This window comes from Sceloporus undulatus, chromosome 3, assembly GCF_019175285.1.
Source record: "Sceloporus undulatus isolate JIND9_A2432 ecotype Alabama chromosome 3, SceUnd_v1.1, whole genome shotgun sequence".
In the NCBI taxonomy this organism is placed as follows: domain Eukaryota; kingdom Metazoa; phylum Chordata; class Lepidosauria; order Squamata; family Phrynosomatidae; genus Sceloporus; species Sceloporus undulatus.
In genome coordinates this window covers 163571042-163593111 of record NC_056524.1, presented here as the reverse complement: position 1 = coordinate 163593111, position 22070 = coordinate 163571042, and the positions used below count along the sequence as shown (strand labels likewise).

General features: G+C 38.2%; 1 protein-coding gene across 1 annotated transcript in view; it reads right to left on the bottom strand.

Moving 5' to 3' along the window:
- Positions 1-22070, bottom strand: part of BICC1 (BicC family RNA binding protein 1) — a 146052-nt gene that overhangs the window by 27996 nt on the left and 95986 nt on the right. Inside the window, exons 4-8 of the mRNA XM_042459679.1 lie at positions 11717-11796; positions 7215-7373; positions 4505-4558; positions 3528-3722; positions 1216-1467 (exon numbers count right to left, since the gene is read on the bottom strand). Of these exons, the coding sequence (XP_042315613.1) occupies positions 1216-1467; positions 3528-3722; positions 4505-4558; positions 7215-7373; positions 11717-11796 (740 nt within the window). The remainder of the gene's footprint in view (positions 1-1215; positions 1468-3527; positions 3723-4504; positions 4559-7214; positions 7374-11716; positions 11797-22070) is intronic.

Here is a 22070-nt window from a genome sequence, read left to right as displayed (position 1 = left end):
TGTTGGGAAAGATGACAGGTTGAAGATGTGGTTGGTAAAATGTAGCCCATAGGATAATATGCCCTCCTACAAGTCGTTTTTGGAAACGAGGTAGTCCCCCACAGATATTTTTTTTATAAACCAACTTGAACTATCCCATATACCCCTACTGACAGTCCAGATGCTCCACATTAAGTCAACAGTTGTGATCACAGAATGCTTCAGTAATAATAAAACATGAAGTTTATATAAATACAGCTGCAGCAACAAAAGGTATCAAACAAGTCAAATAGGAGTACGTTTATTGCTGTGAATATTTTCTTCAGTTTTCTAATTTTTTGCTAAGTCTTATTTAATAAACAGGATTACTACTTGCTAAAACTTTATGTCGGTTGAGCTTCAGTTATCCAGAATTCCAAAATCCAAAAATGTCCACATGGGTGGTTCAGATAGTGACACCTTTGCTTTGATTCAGTATACACTGTTTCATGTACAAAATCATTAAAATATTGTGTATAAAATTATTCTCAGACTATGTGTATAAGGTGCATATGAAACTGAAATGAATTTCATGTTCAGATTGGGTCCTACCTCAGAGATACGTCATTATTTATAATGCAAGTATTCCAAAATCCAAAAACAAAAGGGAGATAGGAACATACTAAGAACCATGAATGCAACAGTACAATGTCCACTGCATAAAGAAAAGGAAATTACTGCAACAACTGATACATTCATTTATATGTACATCTATGTGTTATGAGAAGACTGAAGTACATATCATATGAAGGAGACAAACTTGCATTTAGAAACAGACAGATCATACAAATAGGTCTGAAACAGTAATCTGTATTTGGGTTTCTCTGCTCTGTAAAAAAAATAATGTTGTTTACAAAACTAGATGCAAGGAAAGAATGGCTTCAGCCAAGCTCATTTTCCTAAATTGCCAGTGTTTTGTGTGATTTTTCCCTCTCTTTTGCATCAAAGCTTTCAGTAATGTGAAATAATACTTGCAGTGAATCTGAAGTGATACAGACCACACACATGACTGCCTACTACTTTGCAGAAAATTAAGCACCTCTGATCTTGGAGACCGGGAATGGCAACCACTCCCTGCTGCTTACTGAATGTGTATTTTTTGGCCATCTCACATCCCTAACATTTACATGAATAATACTGAAGAACCACACCAGCATCTCTATTGTTGCTTCCAGATTTTAATATGGATGAATTTACCATGAGATACTGTCTGGCAAGACAGACTGACTCAATAGTGCCCTGGAGGTAGACTGTGGATTTCTTCTGTGGATTACTAGGGTCGGGAAAATGGATCTGAGCACCAGTTCTCTGCATTATATGCTTGATGTTGCTGCCATTTCGACCCATCATAAAGAGATGATGTTGTGATGCTATATCTAGCTGCGTGCTCACAGGGATCGCAGAAGCCAAGCTACCAGCCAGGTGTTCCAAAAGCATAGCTGTTCCTTCCTATTTAAAAAAAAAAGATTGAGAAAAGTTGTCATTATTCACCATATATTCTGCACACCAAGAAAGAATTAAGACATCTCTAAAGTAATAATGAAGTGACATATAAATATTTGCACATCTATGTTACAGCAATTCAGAGATCCAAGTTTGAATCCATACCAGCTGATCTTGGGCCACACCCACCCTCTCTGATCACTCTCATGGGATCGTGTAAGGATACGATGACCTATCTAATACCTGTTTGAAGGGTGTGTTATAATTGTAAGAACTACAAATCCATGGCGGTGAGTCCTAACCTAAGTGAACTGGATTTCTAAAATCAAAATTAAATCAGCTGCTTCTTCTGAAAACTCTGGAAGATATTTTCTCATGCAATAAACTGAACATGAGCAAGATGCATTTGCATGAAGCCACAGACAATGCAAACTCATGAGCAAGTAAGTACTGTACTCTCAGTATTCTTTTTCTTAACTGCGCAATGTTCGACGTTGAAGGAAAAAGACAAACATGCTATGACACATGACAGTGGGACCATAGACACTGCTTGATCTACATGCCTGCATCATTTTTCATCATAGTAAGTAACGCACATGCACACACACGCACACACACACACAGAGAGAAGAAATCCACTGTGTTTTGTACAGAGTGCCACAATCTTAACTTAGCATGATCAGGAATAATGGTTGTTGGTATCCTTCATACCCTGAGCTAGATTTGCATTCCCATATTTTCAAATTTAGCATCTGGAGCCACAATGATCTTGAGCTATCACAATGACCTTTAGGAACATGAGGTAAGGTTACCAGGAGAAAAGGAGTGAAGATTTGAGGCATGTGGACACTCCAGATAATAACACAACTAAGGCTAAATGGATTACTCCTTCCTTCCCCCAAGTTATCTGTATATCCTCTTGCACCAAGAGACAAAGGGGGTCTCATTGCATTGATGTAGTATACTAGGTCTTTCTGCCTACCCACAACCATGCTTCCAGCCAACCTCCCTATCAATTCACCCTGGGGTTGTCCTCCTTCAATCACTTTTTTTAAAAAAAAAATCTTAAAATTAAAGCCATCAACCAGTCTGGAATGCCATTTTTGATTCCTGAGCAAGAACATCACGTGTTTGTTATCCCCCCAGAGACTAATTTTCAAGTATAAGTATTGGTCTCAAAAACCTAGCCTCTCTGCAGTATGCATACAGTTGCACTCCATATATGTTTTGTGGTGCCCTCAAACCTCAGTCTGAGCCACTGCTGCTTTTCATGGTCTACTCTTTGGACAGGTAAATATCACCCTCTTTAAAAAAAACAACTCACATTGCTCTTTCCAGGTTCCTCATTTCCATTTTTGTTAGCTCTCAATGCTGTGTCTGTGTTAATTGCTATTGTGTGTGTGTGTGTGTGTTTGTTTGTTTGTTTGTGGATGTGGCTGCACTCTGCATTTTTCTAAATAAAACCCTCTCAATTCACCCAAATGTGGAGTTCTCCTCAGCTATTACGAGTATACACAAGTGCCAACAATCTTAAAGGTTACCCAGACTCTAGCAAAGCTAATTTCCCCAACATTTAAAGTAACACTGACATACTTGGTGGGAACCATCCAGTCCCCCACTTTTCTGTGTTTAACACTGTCATCTGGCAATCCTAAACACATTAGATTGTAAACAGGATTTTGCTGGATATAAAAGAGATGGGTGCAATCTAGTTGTCCAATGTGCACAGGTTTTGCCCATTTACTCAAATGTGTCTGATGTCCACATTTCATTCTAAATATATGTATACAACACGTGAAATTTCTATCCATATTGAGATATCATAAAATTACAACCTGCAAAATAACTCAATTGGCAATTTCCACTATGCACAGCAGACAAGCCTGAAACAAAGCTTACTCTGTCCTTTTGTTCAGAGACAGCTATATTCTGGAAGCATCTATGAAACATATCTATAATTCCTGGGAAATGTTTGGTGCTGGGAGGAACTGACCAACAGCCATCAAACAAACATTTAAGCCACCTAGACTTTGCTTAAAATCACAACAGTTTTAGCCAGATGTTACCTTCACAGCACTAGCATTATTCTGAGATCCTCTGATGATAACTGTAGCACCATAGGTCCGAGAACGTTGTTTAAAGGACACTGAAATGTTATACGTCTGTGATATGTGTTGAATTGTGGGAGAATTGGGATCAGGGATTGGTTGAAGGATTCCAGCTATTGGTAATTCAAACATCAGTACTAAAGGGAGCAGTTCCTAGAACAAAAATAAAAACAAAACCACAGCAAATATTCAGCACCATTAAGAATCCAGTCTATTATGAATCCACACATCAAAAATACGAAGATAAATGATCTCAAGATATATTTTATGAAGTCTACAAGCTAGCAGTCACATCATAAAGTCACCCTCATAATGGAACAGAAGTCAAATTTTGCTATGGTTTCTATATAAAACACTAAAATATGAACTCAGTTCACAAACAGGCAAGTTGAAATTTGGTGAGCAGTGATCCTACAGAACACATTACATTGAAAATAACTATCTAACCAAATTAAAGACATTTAAGAAAAGTTCATAAATTGTTCTGCAAGAGCCATTTTGGATAGCAGTACAGAGCATGAGACCTCAATTTCCATGTATTTCCCCCCATGTTTCTCACTTAAAATGGCTTGTAGTGTCACCTGTCTTTGACTAAGATAACTATCTAGACCTGAAATGTATTATGTGTAGTCTGTACAGCAACTTTCATCACTTTTCATTATGACTGATGGGAGCTGCGGTCCAAGAGCATAGGAAAGAACACACGTTCTCATCCACATTATTTCACTGGAATAAGTAGTCTGGGGGCAGATGGGGGAAGACCTAGACAGATAGAAAATGCTACTGGGAACAAGCTGAGGAATATTTCACATAGTACCTTTATTTCATTGAGCCATAAAATCTGAAGTACATAGAATTAACAAATGTGGAAAAAAATCTTTTTGTTTTACTTGTTTAAAACATAATGTTATATTGAGCTTTAACGTCATAATTACCCGTATTCTAACTCGAGCAGACTCAACTCCAGCTGGTTGTCCAGCAATAGACACCTATGGAAATTGGAACAAAAATCTAAATTCAAATCATGATTACAACAGTAAAGAGTCTGTTGGCTCTTCTGATAGAATTATTAATTTCATACTTTGAATCAAATTACAATTAAGATGGTTTGCATCAAATGTAAGGTACACACTAAATACCTATAGAAAGTAATTTAAGCCTCAAAGCAGAAAAATGAACTTAAATATTGCTTGTACATAAAATTAGATGTTTAAACTACCCCCATTCCTCCACATTCACTGGGTTTAGGGGCACAGGACCCTGGTGAAAGTGGAAAAACTGCAAATAACAAAAACACTATGTTTTTACCTAATAGAACATCTCTGTAGGAATCTCTACTCCTCCAGTGCAACTCTAAGATCAACATCTGCCAGACATTAACCATAGAATTGTGCTGGAAGATCTACAAATGTCTAGTGGAGTGTTCTCCCTAGGAATCTCTAGGTCCTTCAGTGTGACTTTTCTTTAAAGTTGACCATAGAGCTGCACTAGAGGACTTAGATATTCCTAGAGAGAATAATAATAATAATAATAATAATAATAATAATAATAATAATAATAATAATAATATTTATTTGTATACCGCCCTCTGGCAAACCAATTTGGGTGGTTAACAACAGTAAAATATAAAATATGACAATTAAAAACACTTTATCCCTCCCCCCCTTAAGACAGTATTAAACAGTATAACATATTAAAAACACAGTATCAAGCATAAAAACAGCAGTTAAAACTAAAAACCCTGATATCCCTCTGTTGATCCTCAACCATCACTAAGATGGGGCCACGGGAGGAATGAGGGAATCAGGGAACCTGGGCCGGGATGGTTAATCTGGAAAGGCCTGCCGGAAGAGATCCGTCTTGACCGCTTTTTTAAAGCTGTCTAATGATGTTATCTGATGGATCTCATCCGGCAGGTCGTTCCAGAGTTTGGGGGCGACAGCAGAGAACGCCCTCTGGGAGGTCGCCGCAAGCCTAGATTTTAGAGGCTGCAGTAAGTTCCTCCCAGAGGACTGGAGAGCGCGGGGAGGATTGTACGGGAGGAGGCGGTCTCTAAGATAGCTTGGACCCAAGCCATTTAGGGCTTTAAAGGTGATAACCAACACCTTGTACTGGGCCCGGAAGCTGATAGGCAGCCAGTGGACATATTAATAAAATAATTGAATAATCAAAACTGCAAAAGACAAAGCTGCAAATGTGGAGGGACGAGTGTATTTTATGTTAGTATTATTTTTGGTAACATTTACAAGCTAATTTTTTTTTGGCTGTCAAGTATGGCCACTGTATTCAGTGTGGTGTAGTGGTCTGTACTCTGGAAGCCAGGTTGCAAATCCCTAGTCAGCCATGGGAACTCACTGGATGACCTTAGGCAAGTCACATTCTCTCCTAGTCTCAGAGGAAGACAAAAACAAATCCTTCTGAACAGATCTTGCCAAGAAAACTCTGTGCTAGGCTCACCGTAGGATCACCGTAAGTCAAAAAGAACTTGAAGGCACACCACCACTATCACCACACAACAATTTGTAGTGTATGTATGCATTCTGCAATTTTTTGATCTTTTTTGATCATGTGGGAAAGTTATTTGTTTGGGTACAAAAACAGTATAATTTACTTCCATTGCTCCTTCAAATGTAAAGGAACAGAGTGGAGAAAAATGGTGTTCCATAGGTGGCAAAGATCTGGTGAAGGGTTTGCAAACACATCTTGCAAATTGGTCTTGCTGATTTGCCATAGTACTCTTGACTAATCCACACATTAAAGAAAGAAAGTATACTGTACCACCTTCTTAGAACTACAGCTGGCCCTTGGAACCCATGGGGAATCCATTCCGGACCCTCAACGAGTTCCAAAATGTGTGCATATTCAAGCCCCATAGGCTTGAATGGGGCACATGCATGTATGGTGTGTTTCCCATTGATGTTAATGGCGGCCACCCCTCTGTGGATTTTCAAGTCCGTGGATCTGAAATCCGTGGACTTTGAGGGGCGACTGTATGCCTTTTCTGCATGATGGAAGTTGCTAAAGAAAATGGAAACTGACTATGATCCACATGTGCATGAGCGCGCACGCGCACACACACACCACAAAAGACTGCATGACCAAGGCCAGCAAAAAACTACTATCTGTGCATAACACACTGTAATTTTAAGTAAGGGCAAAATGAATTAAACATTTAGACAAAATTAGTTACATTTCAGAACAGAGTAAATCAAAATATTCTGCAATTTTTAAAAATAATACACATTGTCAAACAAAATTGGATATAACATCAAGTGGGTCTGCATTATATGAACCTTGAAAACAGATAAGAAGTTAAGTGGGTTAGGAGAGCAGAATGATTTTGAATGCATAGATTTCTATCAATGGAAAACCAGCAAATCAATAAGAAACTCTCAAAGTTAGCCTTCCTCCCACTCTCTTAACTCTGTGCAGGAAAGGAATTTTCTTAATGCAGAATCATATGTATACAAGATGCTAGATGCTCCTTCTTCCAATATACACATATACTCATTCCAAAGTGCTATCCCAAAGGACTATGCTATGCACTTTCCCCTCTAAATTCTAAGATATGCATTTAAACAGGATACAATTAAAACATGATTCATATGTATACATTGGCTACATACAATACTGGACAATACTTACTTGATTGCTTTTTTCTGCTTGGTTATTTCTATTAGAATCTGGAAAATGGATGTGGCAGCCTGTTTCTTCCATCACCTTTTTAATATTATTTCCTCCTTTGCCAATCACATGAGAATGCTCTGTATGAGATACATCCATCTTCAGGGTAACACGATTACTCTGAAAAAAGGTCAAGGTACATTGTATTCAATTTTTTTAAATATGCAATCACACACACACACAGTGTTAACAAACAGATCTAAAATATATAAAATGAACAACATGTTTTGACCTCCACCCTCTTCATCTGCTAAAGATGAAGGAGGAAGAAACCAAATGTTTAGCATTATCAATTTTTAAACATCTTTGCTTTTCAGTCTAGCAAGTGAAGTGAAAACTGTTTTGAGAAAGAATGCACAATCTGTTAGAAATAATTTGTGGTTTAACAAAGTGTTCTTGCCGTCTATTGATATATGAAATTTGGAAATAATTTTTTTATTGTAAAAATATCAACAAAAATTTTTTGCATCCTTTATCAATGTATCTGTACAGTATATAAACATAGTGCATTTCTTTACTTTTTTATACAAAGATACGTAATCTCTTAGGCTTCTCTAAGCAGTAAACCTGAGTAACTTTTTAAAACTGTATTATGATTTATTACCATTCCTTACCATTCTTCCTGTTACCCTGTTTTTATTTTCTTCACATAACAGGATACATCCAACAGAGATTTTAAGAAATGTTACTCCTGTTCTCTCCAATTTTGTCTACCAATAGCCATCAAAAATGGAAGAACTGAATCTTCTTAGAGGTACTGTACCTTTGAATACCAAATTATAAACAGCAGATACCCCTACCATTTTTCAGGTTTTTGAGCATCCTGAGACATCTCAATCAGTCTTATTTTTCAGTACTATCCTGGTCACCCAAAGCAATAAGGGACTGATGCAGACTATGAAGCAATTGGCTCATCCCATTTCTGCCAGTTCACTAGACTTCCATGCTGGAAATGAGGAAATGAAACTAATCCCCCAATCCCCAGTAAGTGCAGAAACACAATAGATTGGCACAGGAATGATGGCCCACTCTTGTGCTTTCTCAACTAGATTGCTTGAATTTCTATGCTGGCTGCAGAGATTGCTTCCAGTAATTAAATCAAACAAACCGCCAGAGGAGGGACAGAGTAATACCCTCCTCCCCTATTAACTTACTATGGCCTGTTACAGACTGCCAAAATAAAGCTGCTTTAGGTCTCTTTGGAGGTATGCTGTTTAAATGATGCATGCATCCTAAGAATCCGGAAGCTGCACCAAAGCTGCACTCCAGTGCTTAGGAATGGAATGTGGCTTTGGTGCGACCTCCGGACTCTTAGGACCCATGCATCATTTAAATAGCATACCTCCAAACAGACCCAAAGCAGCTTTATTTTGGCAGTCTGTAACAGGCCTATATTTCTATGCTGGATGTATAGGATGCAAACTCCTCCTTCTGCATTAAGGTGCATAGGAACATGATGGGGCAGTGGCAAGAGACTCAGCAATTGCCAACCTCCTTGAGTTTTAAACTGGATGTGAAGGCTGGAGTTTCACCTCCTGCTTGCCAAGCATAAAAACCAAATGCAGTGGTTGCAGAGTCACACGCTACTTCAACCCTCTGCATCCAAACACTTGTGTTTTCATGCTTCATGCCCATCTTGCACCACCATCACAGAAACAACACAGGCTGGATACAAAGACTCTTGAGTGCTCTTTGTACCCAATATAATCAGCCTGCTCTGTTTCTATTTTGCACTTCTTTTTTTTACAAGGCAGCTTTTTGTTCATGACAATGCTGGCAAGGGATGGACAGAATGCTCTTTCCACCCTCAACCAGTTGTTATAATGGAAAGAAATGCAGGCTAGTCAAATCTTTCCCAGGTTAGTACTTTTCTGCACTAATTTACAGGGTACAGTATATTCTGGGCAAAATATTCTGGCAGGCCTTATGTACCCAACTGTTCACATTGCAGCTGTTTCAGTTCTCTGTCCAACCTCCTGCTATATCTTTGACATTAAGCTGAAGATCGCAAAAATGTGTAACTGTAAGTTCTTCCACCATTTATTTCTAAAACCAGGAAGGGGAAAAAAAAAAGTCAGGAATAAACTCTTCTAGAACATGGCCACATAGCCTGAAAAACCCACAAAAAACTACTGATGTCTTCTCTCCCTACAGCAAACACGAATTTCAAGGTCTCACTAAATTTCTTCAGCCAAAATAACCTGTTCACCACACAGTTCTTGAATTTCTGGGTTTTGTTTTAGGCAAATATTAGAGTTGTAAATTATATTGAAACCACTTTTAATAACTAAAATAACTTCAACAAGAACATTCCGCTTTTCCAAATAAACAAAGCTACTAGTCTCTGGTAGATCCAATAGCTAAGGTAAATCCATGGCATTTTAGAGTCAAGCCAAAACACACTGGAAAAATTCTGACATTTTTTCAAGGTAAAGAGACTGTTCCAAATGTAATCGGCTTGTGTTTCATATTCTGATACTTGCAAAGCTTTTGGCCGCTCTTCACTTAAATGCTATTTATATACTCTGCTTTCTAGTTCCACATGTGTATTCTGAATTCTGCTGGTGTATAGGTTAAATATTGTTTTACACGTCTCTTATTGTACATTCAATATTCAGCTGCAGAGATCCCATGTGGTACCTGAAAGGGATTTTTACCTCCTCAAATCCTACATTGACTATGTTTATATGTCTAAAAATCCAAAGTATCTGGCTCTATACTTTTATATTTTAAGCAGTTAATTTTAATCATATGCTGCACGCATGGGGCATAAGAATGTAAGTACACTACAATATATGACTGTCCTACTACAGGAAAGTGTCTTACTATAAAAAAGATTCAAATAACTCAAGATTGAGGGGGATTGTAATGGGAACAGTAGTATAATTACTGGAGAAACAGATTTCCAGACACCAGGCTGTCAATTATTTTCTTTATATATGTGATATATGTTGCCATACCATTTCAGCAACATATGTGTGGCTGTGGGAGGCGACATTGAGCTTAGCTGCATCTGCACTGTAGCAATAATCCAGACTGACACTGCTTTAACTGCAATGGCTCAATGCTATGGAATTCTGGTTTTTTTTAGTTTTGTTAGACATTTAGTCTTCCCTATCAGAAAGCTCTGCTATTGCAACAAACTACAAATCCCAGAATTCCATAGGATTGAGATGTGGCAGTTAAAGTGGTGTCGAACTGCATTGTTTCTGCAGTGAGGGTGCAGCCCAGCTCAAAATATTTTCCATTTAAATATTTTATATGTTTTAGGACACTGTAGAAAAGCTGATTATACTGACATTTAGCAAAAGAAGAAACAACAACATAGTGCAACTTTAAATACAATTTGTTTTACTTTCAGAATTTGATCTATAGTCAATATGCATTATGTTACACTGGAAACCTTTGTGGGGGATGGGTTTGTGTGTCACACCTATAGAAGAAAGTAAAGCAGCTATTAATGCTGACTGTAGATTATGCTGCTTCACATTCCTAACCAGTTGATAGCCTTACAGGCACTTGATACTTACCCTGTTTTCCAGGAGTGGAAATGAAGCATGAGAAAGAAACAAACATGACTTCATTAGTCATATTAATTGAACTTGGAAAAGTCATTTCTCTAGACAGCAAGTCCCAGAATTCCTTAGGCAGCACAGGATGGGAATTGTGTATCTATGCTGCAGCATCTTCAACATCTTTACATGTTGTTGGCTACAAAGCCCAGCATTCCTCAACAATGACTCTGCATCTAGCAGGGAGTGTTGCAATTCAGCAACATTTGGAAAGCCACACAATCCCCATCCTTGCTTTAAAAGACATGGAAAACTGCACACTAGATGGATGGACTCAATTAGGGAGGCCACAGGTCTGAATTTACATGACCTAGACAGAGAAGTGGAGGACAGGGGGTCTTTGAGCTATCTCAACTATGGGCCACCATGAGTAGGGTGAACTTGAGGGCAGTTAACAACAATGAACTAGGACAACTAGATGCTTTTGTTTTTACCATACCATTCTTAGGGGGATTTTCCATTCAAATCCAAACTCACAGGATGGAGAAATCTTTAGATGCTACAGCAATGACAGTAGCTTGTATGGAAGCAGCTAAAAAGAAGCACTTAATCTGATCAGGATGTTCATGATATTTTTAAAGAGAAATTTTCTGTCAAAACCCCCCAAATCCTTCCATAGTTAATTTTGGGTGCTGTCATTGGCTCATTTTACAGCATGCACACTTCAACTATTTGAAATTACTTGAAAGTAGATCAAATTTAGCATGCAAATATCCACTGGCTGTATTATCCATGTAAATGTAAATTTCAATGAAAAATGTTTGCTTTTTAATGAAACCCAAGAAGGTTAACCTTAATATGCTGATGAATTCAGCATTGCTGAGTTTCCAAAAAACAGAAGCTTGGAACCTGAAATTCTAATCCAAAGCTCGTAACTGATTTTCATCTTACTTTTGTGTCCAAGACAGACATGATCTTTTCTTTAGCTTCTTTAACATTCTCCTTTTTTCCAGAGACTTTAATGTGGGGATCTTGAAAGAAAAACAGAAAAACACAGAACCATTATTTTGTGCATTAGGTTATAGAAACAGACCAACAAATTACCCCCTTTTCCTAATACAATCAAATAGTCTGGCTTAGGTAACGTCTCTCACTGGTAACATACATCACATTAGGAATACAACACATGAACATCATTGCTACAGTCCTTTCTAGAGAATCCATCCATAACTTTCTGCAGCTTGTTTACAAATTTGCTTCTCTAAACAACTGCATTTTATGGAATTTCAAACTGAGTTATTCCACAATGTGTAAGCCAGTTGTGGCACTCTGCTTTAAGGAAACAGAATTTCCAGGTTATATATTAACATTTTTGGAATGTAAAACTGCTTGCTTCCATGCACAACAGGTTCAGTGCATTATCACAGAATCACGCAGAGTAAGTCATGTGAAGATATTCTTCTAAACAGAACCGGGGGAGAAACCTTCAAGCTAGTTTTAAAAACAACTGATGGCATTATCAGCCCTCAAAAATGGCTAACAGCTTTCCAGTCAACCTATGATCTTAGCCATCTAAAGCAGGGAGGAAAACATACACACAAAGAATGCCTCCTTGCCCAAATTCCCTGGAGTACATTTCACAAGCCTGCTTAGAGCTGATCAATATAAAACCTGTTATGGCAACCTTGACTTAAATAAAAGGAAATAGGAGTGATAGTATTGGGATGGCCACTTTAACTGATTATGGTACCACCAAAAATGCTTTCAAGAAGGATGGCTCACTTTATTTTTAAAGTACCGTCTGCTAGAAAATGGCAGGAACGGGCATATCTCCAGCCTTGAATATGTTAAGGTAAATACCACTTACAGCCTTTAAAATCAGGCACCTTCTGTTCAGCAGATTAACTACACTGCAGAGGGAAGGAACTGGCCAAACTACCTCTGAGTAGTCCTTCCCTAAGAAAACCCTATGAAATTCATGGGTCCTCAGGTGACTTGAAGGCACATGCAGAGAGAAATTCAAAGGTATAGCTGTGTTATCCTGGACCAGTATGCGATGGGATACTGTAGCAAATTTGAGACGGAGAGAAATAAGTTTGTAGCATAAGCTTTTGTAAACTAGAGTTTATTTTATCAGATGCATGGAGTGAAGTGCCAAATGCACAGGGTTAAGCCTCATGAGGGCTCTCTTGCCCATTTGATCACAACTCCTTTCTGGTTCTCAGCCAGCACCATACTACATTCCAAGAACTCCCTCAGCCATTCATATCAGTATCTATCCATCTTGACTTTAGGCAATACCTTTCTTCTCAACTTTGCCCCCCCCCCCCCAAATTACCACAGTTAAAACTGAACTTGTCCCCTCATCACCATGCTCACAAATTTTGCATTTTTATTACAGTTCACACACACACACCTGCTTATTCGTATCTTCAGAGATTTCTATGAAGATGCCAGCCACAGATGCAGGTGAAACATCAATAATAAATTATTCTAGAACACGGTCATATAGCCTGAAAAACCCACATACTATGGATTCTGGCTGTGAAAGCCTTCAACCTCACCTCTGTATTACATTTAATGCTTGATACTATTTGGCTAGAAAGCTCAGCAAGTAATTAAGGCAGGACTGGGCAAACAAACTGGGCATATACAAATATTGTTCAATTTCAGTTCCCATCAGTACCAGCAGATCCGGCAAATAACAATGTATGATGGACTATGTAGTAGTTTGCCAACATAAGGAGGTTCAAAAGTTCCCCATGTTCAACTTAAGGAATATCTGGTTTTCTTTGGATTTTGCCATCTGACTTATAGTGTATTTTTAATTTTTGAGAATGTTGTTTAAAATCTCTTCTAAGTGATAACACATTTAAACATAAAAGGGGGGGAGGTAAAAAAGAGAGGAATCTGTTCATTTTTCTGGTTGAGAAATGGACACAAATCAGGAACTTGAAATAGCAATAACCAGAAACTACCATGTATACTTGAATATAAGTCGACCTAATATGTAAGTTGAGGGCAGGTTTGAGGGCCAAAATGTGGGAGAGGCAACCAGCTTCTGGCAGGGCTAAGAAAATGCACACATGTCAAAAAGGATGAGAAACCAAAGCAAAGGAAATGGCGACTGCAATAGCAGTAATTACAGCCTTTAATGTGGTGACTTTGCCTGATTTTAACCCAGAAAAACTGACAAACATACACAAATGTCTTATCCAAATCCTTCAAAGCCCAATTCCTCTTGTCACTCTTTTGAGGGGAAGCACCAAAATTTTTACAACAGCATCAGTGCCATGACAGTGAGACGAGCAGGAGTTAGTGCTTCTTTTAGGCGAACTAAGCTGTCTCTTTTTGCCACTCTACCCAGAGAAAGGGGTGGTTCCTTTTTCATAACAATTAAAGTACAACACTTACATTGACCCATGGATAAGTTGACCCAGGTTTTTGGGTCAATTTTTAAACTAAAATTTCTAGACTTATACATGAGCATTTCAACTCTGCTGAATATGCAATATGTAAAGTGGAGGTTCTTGAACAGAAAACTTTCAAAGAAAAACTAGAAAGAGGAATGGTTGGATTGCAATATAGTCACCAATTCTAATCCATCCACAGAGGTATGAACACTGACAATGGCTCTATGACATACAACGTATATTAATACACAAGTCTTCGCAACTGTACATAACAAAAGAATCTCCTCAGAGAAGGTTTTGACCCCAAAGGAACTGACTTTTGGTAAGTAGATTTATTACTTTCATACATCAATATTAACTGTCCATTTTATAGACTACCAGAAGTCACTTGAAAGACCTATATTATCTCACATAGCTTGTGGACAATTTATGGCCAAGGTCAAAATCTGCATTTTTCTGTATCCTAGTACACTTTATTGCCCTCCTACAATTGTGTAACTGTCCTTGAAAGTCTGTAGTTTTCATATCACTGTCAGGGCATATGAAGAAGTGGATTGATATCCACAAGATCATTTCTGAAATAGATCAATTTGTATTTAAAATGCTGCTAAAATGCTGCAACAGATTAACATAGCTACTTCTTTGAAAACATATATGCATAGTTTCTTGATAAGGCACACTGCATTTCCCTAACCCAGTGGTTCTCAAAAGGTGAGGTGGGAACCCCAGGGGGGCACATGAGAGTTGCTTAAGGAGAGCATGAGATTGGAGCCCTTGATTCCTCCTTCTCCTTCTCTTACTAAACTCTTTTATGTGTAACATTTACATATGCCTTGAGTTAAATACTGAAAATAATAAAATAAAATTGTTCAGATTTGATCAAAGTCATTTCTTTATAAAATGTTAAGATATGAATATTCATGAATGTGCAAATGAAAATAGATACACTAAATAAACAAAATATTTTTATTCACACACTATGCCAAGTTGGGGAGCATGACATTCACATGTAGATGTAAAAAGGGACCCCAATGGTAAAATGTTTTGAGTACCACTGCCCTAACTATAAACAGCAAAAAACATCTATGGCTGCAAAATTAGCATGTACTGTCTAAATTAGCACATGATTTTAAAAGCTTTTAGGGCAACTCCTTATCAATACACACAAAACATATGTGGCTGGGTCAATTCACACTATGCACTGAGAGAACAAAGGGGAATAACCACTTCCTGGAAGTGCTGCTGCTTTCAAATTCTGCTGGCAGGATTTTAAATAGAAGTGGAACCAACTTCAGATAATAGAAAAAGTGTAGCAAATATAATCACAGAAGGATAGCACCATCTAGTGTTTTTATATATTAAAGCTAGCTACATTCTGACTTAAACATAAGAGCCTGACGGCCATTAAAGTACTTAAAACATTCATGGCCACACTTAACCATGATAGGAGGGATGGTGTAGCAATTTTATGACTAAAACACACCTAACATTTTGCAACAATACTGGTCTCTCCATTCACCCACCTACAAAGAATGCATCTCAACTTGCCATCAACAGTTTAAAACTATTTAAGAAAGTGAGAAAATGCAAAATGCGTGTGTACAAAAGGTACAAAAAAAAAATGAAACTCTGAAATGTTTAAATTCCTTAAAGAACACATAGAGTATTATTGTTTTCTATAAGCTCTGATCTGTATTTTCAACATGACAATCAAAGTGGAAGATGGAGACACATTTATGACAACGATTTTGAAGGACATCATCTAACAAGTTGGTTGTATTGGGATGCTGTGATAAACTGCATCTTACCATGTAGGCATGTTCTCATCAGGCTGCCATACTCCTTCTCCCCTTTCCTTCCCCAGTTCGGCTACAAGGAAATTGGAAGCTTCCTGCTTTTGATTTCATTAAACATAGTGTAATGTTACACTTGAACCCTGAACTGTGATAAAGCTTAACTGTGGTCTGTGGAAACAAACCGAGTTCATAAACTATGGCTTGAATTTGGTATGCTTGAAAGAAGTGATATTTAAAAGTAACTGCAATTTATTGGGTTTAGACAACAGAAACTATCATTAATTGAACACACAAGTGAAAACTGAAAACTGGATTGGTAGACTGGAGTAAGGTTTCAAGCTCCATCATGTTTTCACATGATAAAGCTGAACCATTCAACTGGACAATGAAATTCACAAGTTATCCAATAACTTAGGGACCAATGAGAAGTTATTCTTAATAGGTAGTATGCATTTTTGCCTTTTAAGTTTGATCTTGACAGGCATGGTGGGAGGTTTCTGAAGGAGGTTGCAGGGTATGGGGAAGGGAGTCCATCCTTCTGTTCCCGGCCACGACCATCTCAAAGAATGTTGTCCTTGGTGCAAATACAGATGATAAAGTAGTTCCCATTCATGTCTTTATTTTAAAATCATGCATAGTGCTACAAGGAGAGGGGTTATAGCTGGGGAGGGAAAGATTAAATATCCCTTTATTATCGACTGCAATCCTTGCCTCATGCCCCAATTGGGTTAGTAAAACTAAAAGGAAATTCCAGTGTGACGAAGTGACAGATGTCAACGTGTAAATACACAGTGAGCCTAAATGTTCAACTTGGCCCTAACAAACACTTACTTTGTTTTTGTTGTGTTTTGTTTTGTTTTGTTTCAAAATTAGTTAGGAGGATTGGAAAAAGCTGCATTCTCTTCCCTTCATCTTCATGATTTCACTCTCATTGTTAGCATCCCTCCAAAGTATTAACAAAATCACTTCAAATCATGGTTCTGATTCTGCTTTGACGGAAAAAATAAAATGTCAAATGCACAACTATGTTCAGCCTTATAGACTTCCTGCTTCTTCTGGTTTCATTGTTTTAAGCCTGCTGTAAGTCTTGGGGCCAAAAAAACCCTGGCCCCTAGACCCAAAGAGCTTTTCCAACCCTGATCTAAATAGTTTGGAGGATCATCTGAAATGAGAACTCTGTTCATGTGAATCAAGCCAATATTGTCATGCAGTCTGTATCAATGGCAAACGTTTCTATCTGGAACAGCTATTTAATTTAATGCATTGGTAAGCACTTTTGGAATACTGGAATTTACAATAGAGAAATGAAATTAGCATGCTTCAGAATCTTAAACACAGTTGACACTTTGTTATGATTAATGGAGCACTGGTACCTCAATAAACATTCATTCTTCAAATTACCTATAATGCCATATGATCAAGAGCAATGGAGTTTAACATCTTCACATTCATCACGTGTGCTGTGTTTCTGCCCTTTTTGTTGAACCACATACACAACAAAAGAGGATCAAGAGCAGTGGTTCCCAAACTGCTCTTTAAAGGATTTTGTACTTCAGTTCCCAGAATGCCAGACTACTGGCCAACATGGCCCAGGCTTCTGGGAGCTGAAGTCCAAAATCTCTTATAGGGCACAGTTTGGGGACCACAGATCTAGAGGACAATGTGTGATTTTCTGAAAACCCCCAAAAACTTCACTATGACCCTGCCACAAGTTGAGGACAACAGAAATAGAACTCTTGGAAGCTTTCTGCACAGGAATGAACAGACTTTTGCTATTTGGCGCTATCTTTTTATATGTACAATGAAATCCCATTTCATCTTCCAACTCTCCTCCTTCCCACTCCAACCAGCAGTTTATTAGCACAAAAAACTACAAATATAAACCATGTTTGAATCTGTTAAGTAGGAACATGTTTTCCACAAAATGAATTCCATTGTGTGGGAAACTCCACAAAATGCATCCATCGAGTGTGTAATTTTAATTTACACAGGTGAACAAAGACCACAGAAAATGACTGCTGCTCTCTCTAGCAATAGTTGTTTTAAAGTATGGTTGGAAATAATTCAGCCAGATACTGGACTGCAAATCCAAGCTTTCCTGACCATAGTCTCTGCAGGTTATGGCTGTTAGAACTTGCAGTTAACCATGGAAACCCACTGGATGATCATGGTCAAATGACATTCTTTCAGGAATGAGGCACTGGGAAACATCCTTGGAATAAATCTTGCCAAGAAAAGCATAGGATAAGGTCACCATAAGTTGGAATCAGCTTGAAGGCACATAACAAAACCAACGCATTCAGAAGCTCAATCACTGGATTTCCTAACCACAAACCTTGGTCAGGCATGGCTAAACTCAAAGAAATTTGGATTTTTAAAAAACCATATAGGTTCCAGACACTTCTTAGCACTCAAATCCTGTTGTCAGCTCTTACTTGCTCAAGAGTAAATAGCCACCACTTGTCTGCTTGCTTGTTTGTTTTATTTATTATGTTTCTTCTCTCCTAAACTGGACCCAAGACAGCTCACAAAATGTATACCATTTAGGAAGAAGATGTCCATCAATAAAATATTGCTAGAGAACTTCCATTTGCCTCTGTCTTTCCATCTAGACTATCCTTATATGACCATCCTGCCCAGAAGAGTCAATAGATCAGGGGTAGGCAACCCTTTTGAGCCGGGGGCCGGGTTGCTGTCCCTCAGACAACTGGGGGGGCCGAAGCCAAAAATAAATAAATAATTAAATAATTTTTTTTTAAAAAAAAATTAAATAAATAAATAAACCGGGACAAATGTAGGACAAAATTTTCAAATGGAGGGCACTTTTTAAATAAAAAATGGAGGACACGTGAAAAAATTTGCTGATTTTTTAAAAAATGTTAAGATAAATGCATGTTTCTGAGGCTTCTATAGACAATTGCCCCACCATGCTCCTCGCGCGAGACGCCAAAGGCCCCGGCGGCAATCGGCGGCAGGACCAGGCTGGGGCCGGTCCCAAGGCCTCGCCGGGCCGCATCCGGCCTGCGGCCCGCAGGTTGCCTACCCCTGCAATAGATAAAAGCCACAAAAGTCTTGGTGTTAGGCGCAGCATCCTCCAAATAATAATAACAATAATAAAAATAATCCTCTCATTGGATTCCTAGCATCTGAATGGCCCACACCAATATAAATGTGGTAAGGCAATCTTTCCTATACTTAAATGTGATTGGGTGTGTACACTCTTACTCTTCATCTGGCAAAACTGAGAACCCAATACGTGCTGTGGCCAACTAGGCTTCTTTATGATCACCCATCAAAAATCTGCCTTGGGTCCCATAATCACATTATGAATTTTATTTACCAATGAGGATTCTCCCATCATTATGGGAGATGAAGGCTATATAACAAGGCAACTGTGACCCTTTAGTGGCTGCTGGATAATCTTATTCCAATAATCTTATCACAGGCTGGGTAGGATTGATAAGAATTATTGACCAACAATATCTGGGGGGCCTACCCTGATCTAGGGGTAGGGCTCATCCTACCCCTGATCTAGGCCAGAATATCGAAGACAAAACATTTCAGTGATCTTCTAAGGAATCTGTGGTGATAAAAAGGTCCGATAACATCTCAGAAGTCAGTGCTGCCATTTTGCTGCTAGGGGTTGTTTTGAAAATAGTGTAGGTTGGATGCAACCAAGCTTTTTCTTTAAACTCAGTTCTAAAAGCTGGATAAAGGTACATGTGTACATACACACAGAGTGATGATGGGGAGGCTGGTCTAACACTGTAAGGTATCTTATAATACTAGAAAAGGCACTGAAAGGACTCAGAATCCTTACAAAGAAGATTTGCACATACTGACATTGTCCAGCACTGAGTGCACAGTAGCCAATGACCCCTATATCTGAGTAGTCACCAGTGTTGTAGGAGTAAATGCTACCACAATAAGCATGCAAACTACAAGAGAATACTTACACAAAGCAATCTCACTCCACCAAGTAGTGCTTGATTTAAAACTACTAACACATTGGATTGAATCGCAAAAAAGAAAAAGAAAAAAAGCAAAAGAAGAGGGGGGAGGGGGGGGAGAAAAGAAAAAAAGCCATTTATCCTACTGTATACTTCTTTCAGCAGAAACTCTGTTATGTGAACACAACCACAACACACACAATATCCCTCAACGTCTTATCAAAGTTTATTGTGCTTTTTATGAAGCATTCCTTTGGAAACATTCAGTTCTGTTTCTAAAGGATTTTGGCAAAAGTTGTAACCAGCTAGCAGCCAAATACCTTAATATCTTTGTTCCAAGAGATTTATTACTTTTTGGCTCAACAACTTTAAGATCATCCAGTAAATGCAGATGACAAGAACTGCTGCAGCAATTACGTTAGTTGCCCCAAGGCATGAAAGCAAACCTTTTTCCACACACTGATTTATTAGTGTTCAACAATTTATTAGAGGAGAAACACACCAAGGTCTTGAATTGTCCCTGCTGTGGCTACAATAAGAATCACAGAGCTTGTGTTTTGAGTGAGTACACAAACACCCTTCTCAAGTGACATTCGTTTTGGATTCAACAAGAATGATTTCAGAGATTGTTTCCTCTACACTTGTAGGCAAAAATAGGTCCAATTCACTGAAATCGTAACCAGGTCATTACTTCATTTAGTGCCAAAATTCATAATTCTTAGTTGTCATACATTTTGTATGTAAGGATGAGAGTGGATATTTAGGAAATCCCATCAAACCCTTAAATTACTAGCTATTATTTATCTGGATTTCTACCAAATTCCTATATATTACTATGTAAGCAGAATTTCTTTACAGGCCCCATAGTTTAAGAGTGAGACTGGGACTCCCACATTAGCAACATTTGCTAGATTAAAAGACTGATAAATTGCTAGCTGAAAACTAGCACTTTCAAGAAGTGGGAGGGCGGGGGTCAAGGATTTCTGTAGACTGTAGTGGACATCTATAATTCCTCTTATCACATTTAAGTTGCTCTAATACCGTTAGACAAGAAGCCATTTAAAATAACCTAATATACACATGGAAATCTGTGCTATAACTATGAAGCAAAACTCAGAGGCAGCAAAAGTAAAAGGAATACCCTGGGAATATCAGAATCAGTTCCTTTCACAATTAGCTTCTTAAATACAGATATACATGTAGTTTTTTCTGTTTTGTGTTTTTGTTTTGTTTTGTTTACAAAGAATTAATCAAAAACCTTACTCTTTGCTGCAATCAATTATCAGAGTCCTTGAATGACAGACTGTTTTCCTCTTTCTTGTAGAAAAGAACATGTTCTCTTTCTAGAGACCTTTGCAGCTGCTGTCACTTAAAGGGAGCATATTTTAAACAGATCCCCATTTTCATTCCAAAAGATGTAAAATGATTCTGGTGGTACCTTTCCAACAATATTCTTCATTATGAGTCAGCCCTTAGTGGGGAATGCTTGGAGGATTCAAAATGGACTTTAAATACCATGCCTCGAAAAGAAATTGAGCCCTATTTGCTTGCTTGTTCAGGATCATTTATGTATTTTTCCCCCTTTCCATTTTGGGACTTGGCAACCAGGAGAGCCAGAAAGTTGGAATCTTTTGCACTCTGGTGTGTAACAGCAAACAGCACTAAAAGGGCCTCTGAAGAAATGTGCTGACCTGCAATCTAGGACGAGTAGCAAAATAATTATTGAGCATGACAACACATTCTTTACATACAAATATCCAATTGTGAGGAACAGTGCTGAAACTGTCAGTTTGTCACATGCTCACAGTAGGCCATATAGTGGAAAGCAATGACTAAACAATAATTTAACCGAATTCTCCTCTCTATTGACTGGTACTGTATTAGCACCATGACACCTATAAATGAAACAGGACTACATAGTTAATTTACATTAGTTACCAAGGTTATGACTAACATAGTGCTGTATTAAAAGCTTCTGGGACTTTAGCTACAAGCAAAGGACATGTGCTTCTGATTAAGAATGTCAAACACAAGGCCTTCTGCCAGAACTAGCATGTAGTCCAGGTTGACACTTTGGTCCCTTAGCTTCTTTTAGTCCTGAAACTTTCCTATGCTCCTGGCATAGGATCTACAGAGTGAAACAGAG